Genomic DNA, 6000 nt, shown 5'->3' with positions numbered 1-6000 from the left:
GGAGAAAGCCACAGTCTGGGCGTTGTAAGTCACTTAGTGTGTCATTATATATCTGTTTAATGATCTGCTGGAAGCCGTTTTTTATATAACAATGTGTTTTCAGGTGACGACAGATTTGAGACAACGCTGCACTGATGAACACTCTGGCACCTCAGCATCAGCTCCTATGACTGCAGGAATTATTGCACTCACACTGGAGGCAAAGTAAATGTGATGTCCGGTCTACAGTATCTGTGCTTTGTGTGTTAGATGAGATTGTTTTAATTGTTAGATCTGGCTATCAGTTTGTGATTAAATCTAGCTATCCATTTGTGACATATATCAAAATGTGCAGCAATTTTAATTTTTAAGGCCACACCACTCTGAACACATCCGAACCCACCTTTATCTCAGAACCTGTGCAGGCTCGGGCCTGATTAGTACTTGGATTGACCTGCAAATAACAGGCACTATAAGCTTTTTGTTTAAGGGGTGGGACACACCAAGCTGATGCCAAACAACTAGTGCCAGTGAAACCAATTGTGATGTCGGTTCATGTCTGGTCTGAAATCAGAAGATGAAATGTAAGGCAAAGAGTAAACAAAGAGTTTAGAAGCATTAGCACAGTTATTGTTACTTACCACAGACGGATTCACTTCTGGAAATATGTCTGATAATCTAATAATTCATATGATTTGCAAATATGTGTAAATGTTTAGTGAATATTCATTGTTAAATAACCAATCAAAGCACTCTCTTCAGCCTACAGCTGAATATACATGCTGAACTCGATGTGACGATAATCTGAGGAAGTCCAACAGATGAAAATAGGCTTGGTGTGTCCTAGCCTTAAAGTTATGGCTTAATTTTTTGGCAGTTGTGGCTTAAAGTTTGAGATTGGGGGAATTTAATGTACTTCCGCCCCAATACCACGATAAAAGTGAGACCCTTGAGGAAGGCACTAAACCCCAAATTGCTTCTTGGTTACCACAGTAAAAATCGCTCAATGCTGTGTGTGTGCACTGGGATGGGCAAAATGCTGAGCACAAATTCAGAATATTGAGTATTAGACACCAATACTCGTCCACATGTCACTGTTCTTTCATTCTTTGCTTTCCTTATTCTTGAGGTTCTGCCAACTGGCAAGTGTATAGACCAATTACCAACCTACGTCACATATGATGTCACACAGGTCCCCAGTTGCAAAAAAAGACAGGCTGCAATAGCAAACATGTCATGTTGTGAGGTAGGAGGCCAAATTCCAAAAATAGAAAACTTAACTTTTACCGTACACCACACTGCTTTAATGCCAATTGCAGATGTCTTTGGCTAAAGGGAGCTGAATAAAGTGACGACCTAATTAGAAATGCTGGACTCTGCAGTTCTCATGTTATATCAGGTAAGCTCACGCTATGCTGAATCATACACATTACTCGTTTTTGATTGCAAAAATAATTTCAGCAAAAACAGTTACATATAATGAATTAAACTGCAGACACTGAACGCTAGGAATGAAACGTGAAAGTGTAAGTTATTAAAGTAAAATTGGTTTTATATTCACATATTCATTCAGTGACAACTTGTGACACACTCCCTATATTGTTTACCATGGCACTTTGAATATTCGGTCTGAAATAACCTGCAAGTGAGTCTTGAAAACAACATTAACACTGTTTATTTGACTGTGAACTATGTTGTACTTTGATAGTCATTGGCTGCTAATATGATTTCGCTATTTAGAGTTTGCAAATAATACTTTTATGAAATTATATTATTAAGGAGAAAGTACGAATGTGCGATTATAAAACCAACTTTACCATTATGTGTGTTCACAGACCCTGCCGTACAGGTGTAGTTTGCTGTCACAATGCAGTCGTTTTGCTTGTTGATGATTAATTACCCAGGCCTTGTATATTTCCGTCTTCTTTCCTTGTCTTTCACTAGGCAGAATCTCAGTTTTTAGCACTATAAAGTTTTTTTATCTGGTAATCATGGAACATTATTTCTTGCACATGACCACACAGAATAACATTGTTGGCATCCAAAGACGTGTAGGCTTTTAACTTCTCTCTTGTAAAATCACTAGGAGCTTCAATGAGATTGTATATTTGGGGCTGAAAGCATTATGTAAATAATATATAAAATATTTAACCAATATATCTTATTTCTAAGACAACAACAAACTGTCATTCCCTTGCTGTAAATGCTAGCGCTCCCGTTTTTTTTATGCCACCACGCTGCATGCGCATCCTGAATGTTTACAAACATGGTAATTGGTCTATATATTGCCTCAGTTTTTACATTGGATCAGAAAGAGTTAACTTAGATGTAAATTATGACATTATTGCTTATTGGTTTTGGTCATTTGCTCAGCAGTTTTTCAACTGTTTCACATTATTGAGCCAACTGGGTTAAAATTAAATGTTTACTAATATTCGCTAGTATTTGATGAATACATACAAGAAATTAGGTCATTTGTTTGTTCTTTGTCTTCAGTCCAGCTCTGACCTGGAGGGACATTCAGCACATCATAGTTAAAACTTCAAGCCGTGGTCACCTGAGCGCTTCTGACTGGCAGAGCAATGGAGCTGGATATGATGGTAGACTAAACATGGATAAACATTACTCAAAACATTGATATGTCAAATAAAACAATACTCATATTTGAAACCAGTTTTAAGTGTTCATCTTAGAACATAACTAACAATATAACATTTAGTTTTGAAGAAAAAAGAATCTTAAGTCAAATCTAAAGATTTTACTAATTATACTAAAAAAACCACTTGCATACAAGATTGTCAACATATTGTGGATCAAATATGATAGGCTACAGTTTTGTTGATATAGTTAAATAACAGTACTAATCATTAGTACTAAATGGAGTCAAGGCATCTACCAATAGATGCTTCAAATCATACATTTAGTATACATCAGGTATCGCACATTGTATGGAGCTAATAATATGCCAAAAAAATCTGATTTTGAATTGTGTTATTAAAATATTGACAATTGCAATTTAATAAATCTGAACTTTTATATTCTGTTAAAATTTTAATTTGAATTTCTTATCTTAAATTTAATTTCATAACTAATAATGTCATTAGGTAAAAATAGGTGTTTTTATCTATATATAGCCTAATGTAAAATTAAACTCATATTTATTTTAATAGTGGGGGAAAAAATGCGAGGACGTTGTTGCTTCATGATCGCTGGCTTGAAGTGGAAAGCTATAAACACATTTATTAAACCAGCCTCAAATCTCCAAGTGTCCTCATGTAAGTGCGCATAAAGGATGTTTAGCTTTAAGTATGGGGAAGGCTACTTTCGGTTCTGGTCACATAAAACAAACATTAGGTTGAAAACTCATCAGGTGGCTTTCCCTGTACTCTATTCACAATAATATAGACTTTTTAACACCTCTTATGTTGTGACCATTTGAAACTAAGTTTTAAGCGCAACAAATGCTGTTAACAAGAAATCTCTGAACGAGTCATTTATAGTGAGTCACTTAATTCATTTACAAATGAGCCGATTCGAACGAATCTGAGTGAACAATTCAGTGACAAAGATAGAGATTTGGCGCCACCCATTGGACATTTTGTTTTCAATGTATTTAGCTAAAAAATTATGTATTTTTTTTAAATATTTAAAAAAATCTGATCATTCAACTGAAAATAAATGTAAGATTAAATATGAAATCTTGAATGTGAATAGAAGATATTTAAAAGAGGCAGCATTTCAATGTTGATAATGGGCTTTGGGCAAACATATCATCAAAAATTTTCCTTAAAATACTGTATATGCTATGCTGTACTATAGAATATTGTAACAAATAGCATCTTATATAATTTGACGAAGAAGTGTAATGCGTGCAAATGCAAATATGTATTTTACCACAGTAAAATGCTGGGATAGTTTGTAAATGCACCTGGAAAGAGCTTGAAAAGTCCTTAAATGTGACTTTGGTAAAGGTGTAAGAGGCCTGTGTCTTCTGAGATAACCCATCAGAGGTTACAGTATAGGTCAGAATCAGCTCTTTATCCCTCAAAAAAACAAAATGTAATTGAATGAAATATATGAATTTGGTCCACTGAATGATGCATATTTATTACACAAACTACTGAAAATAGCTGACCCCCGATAGTCAGTGCGCAAACGATGTGTGTCCTCCTCACATACACCAGTAAACTCATGCAGCACTGTGATTGGCCGAAATGCTCAGTTTGACTTTTCGGTGATCGTCCACTCTTTTCTGTTGATGACCTCTGACCCACTTGCTGCTGAATCTGAATTTCACGATCTGAATTTCTGGTTTTGAATTTTAGAATATTGAATTTGATGTTCTGAATTTCTACATCTTGAAGATATCTGCAGTCTATGAATCAGAACAAAAAAAATCAAACGTTTGAAAGTACATCTATAAAAAAATCAGCCTTGAAAAATTCCATTGTCTTACATTTCAGATGTTATCAAATTAAGAAATTCAAATTTAAAATAAGAAATTCAAATTCAAAACAATTTTAGCAGCATATAAAAATTCTGATTCATTAAATTACAATTGTCATTTATTTTAAATGAACACAATTCAAATTCAGATTGTGTTGGCATATTATTATCTCCATAATAATGCATATATGATGTGAAATACAGTCTTTAATCATTGACTATACAATTGTAAGTGTAATAAAGTGTGCTGTCATTGACAGTGTGCAATACACTGTGTTGTCATTGGCTGTTTTGCAGTTAGTCACCTTTATGGGTTTGGGTTGCTGAATGCTGAGGCCATGGTGAAGAACGCAGAGACCTGGAAACAAGTGCCTCCTCAACACATATGTGAGGAAAACATAGGCCAGATTGCAAGGTAGCTGTATGATCATAAATATATACTGAAGATTCTAAACTACTTTAGATTACTCATAAAACTCTATTGATAATACATGAGAACCTCAGAGGAACATCACAAGAAATTTCTGAAATCAATATTTTTAAATTTTATGTTAGGATCGTCAGTCCAGAGCGAGTGCTGAGGTCAGTGTTGAAATCCTCAGGCTGCTCTGCTCAACGTCTGCAGCGGGTGGTTTATCTGGAGCATGTCATTGTACGTGTCACAATCACACATCCTCACCGTGGAGACCTGTCAATCACACTGACATCACCTTCTGGAACCACATCTCAGCTTCTAGCAAACAGGTACTAATATGTTGTGCCTTGCTTGTGCATACCCAAAAATGAAATTGAAAACTGTTTGATGTGTTGTTACACTTGATTAACTTCTTATATGTGTACATAACCCAAAAAAATGTTGTAGCTGCTCAGAAGTAAAGGATTATCTGAGTGTTTAATGATACTATGCCTGTTTTTTGTCTAGACCAAATGATCACTCCAGTGACGGCTTCGTTAAGTGGGAATTTATGACGACTCACTGCTGGGGTGAAAGACCAGCAGGAGACTGGATCATGGATATTAGAGACACCCCATCTCCAAAGAGAAACACCCGACTCCAAGGTGCTCACAGCATAAAATAATAATACAAATAATTTAATAACAGTTAATAAACTGATGTGTGTGTGTGTGTGCGTGTGCATGTGCGTGCGTGCATGCGTGCATGTGCGTGTGTGTGTGTGTACAGTATTATACATGCATATAAATGCTTTTGTTTTGTTTTTTAAATAAACATTAAATTAAAATTAAAATTTTGAGTTCATTCGTACTCTAAGTTGATTATTAAAAAGTTACTTTTAAAAAGTTACTCTACTCTAAAAGTTACTTTAAGTTACTTTAAAAAAAAGTGAAGCAGGATTTATATTTAGAAAGTTGAAATGTTATTTAAAAATAATTAATATAATTAACGTTTTATACAGATGTTGAACTGTCGATCTTTTTATGACAAGATTACTTCTTGATTCTGATAAATTCAGAAGAGAAAAAAGTTATATCAGCATAATAAATCAATCCAATTAATTCCTTTAAATAGTATTATATTATGACAACATGTCACAGCAAGAAGGTCACTGGTTCGAG

At 34.7% G+C, this 6000-nt stretch overlaps 1 protein-coding gene across 1 annotated transcript in view; it reads left to right on the top strand.

Moving 5' to 3' along the window:
• The first annotated feature begins 6 nt into the window (after positions 1-6).
• Positions 7-6000, top strand: part of pcsk5a (proprotein convertase subtilisin/kexin type 5a) — a 53653-nt gene continuing 47659 nt past the window's right edge. The window contains exons 1-6 of the mRNA XM_056458420.1: positions 7-24; positions 104-204; positions 2476-2579; positions 4723-4840; positions 4981-5169; positions 5348-5484. Coding sequence (XP_056314395.1) covers positions 167-204; positions 2476-2579; positions 4723-4840; positions 4981-5169; positions 5348-5484 — 586 coding nt within the window. The 5' untranslated portion in view covers positions 7-24; positions 104-166. The remainder of the gene's footprint in view (positions 25-103; positions 205-2475; positions 2580-4722; positions 4841-4980; positions 5170-5347; positions 5485-6000) is intronic.

Source organism: Danio aesculapii, chromosome 5 (assembly GCF_903798145.1).
Source record: "Danio aesculapii chromosome 5, fDanAes4.1, whole genome shotgun sequence".
Lineage (NCBI taxonomy): Eukaryota > Metazoa > Chordata > Actinopteri > Cypriniformes > Danionidae > Danio > Danio aesculapii.
This window is presented reverse-complemented; position numbering and strand designations above follow the sequence as displayed.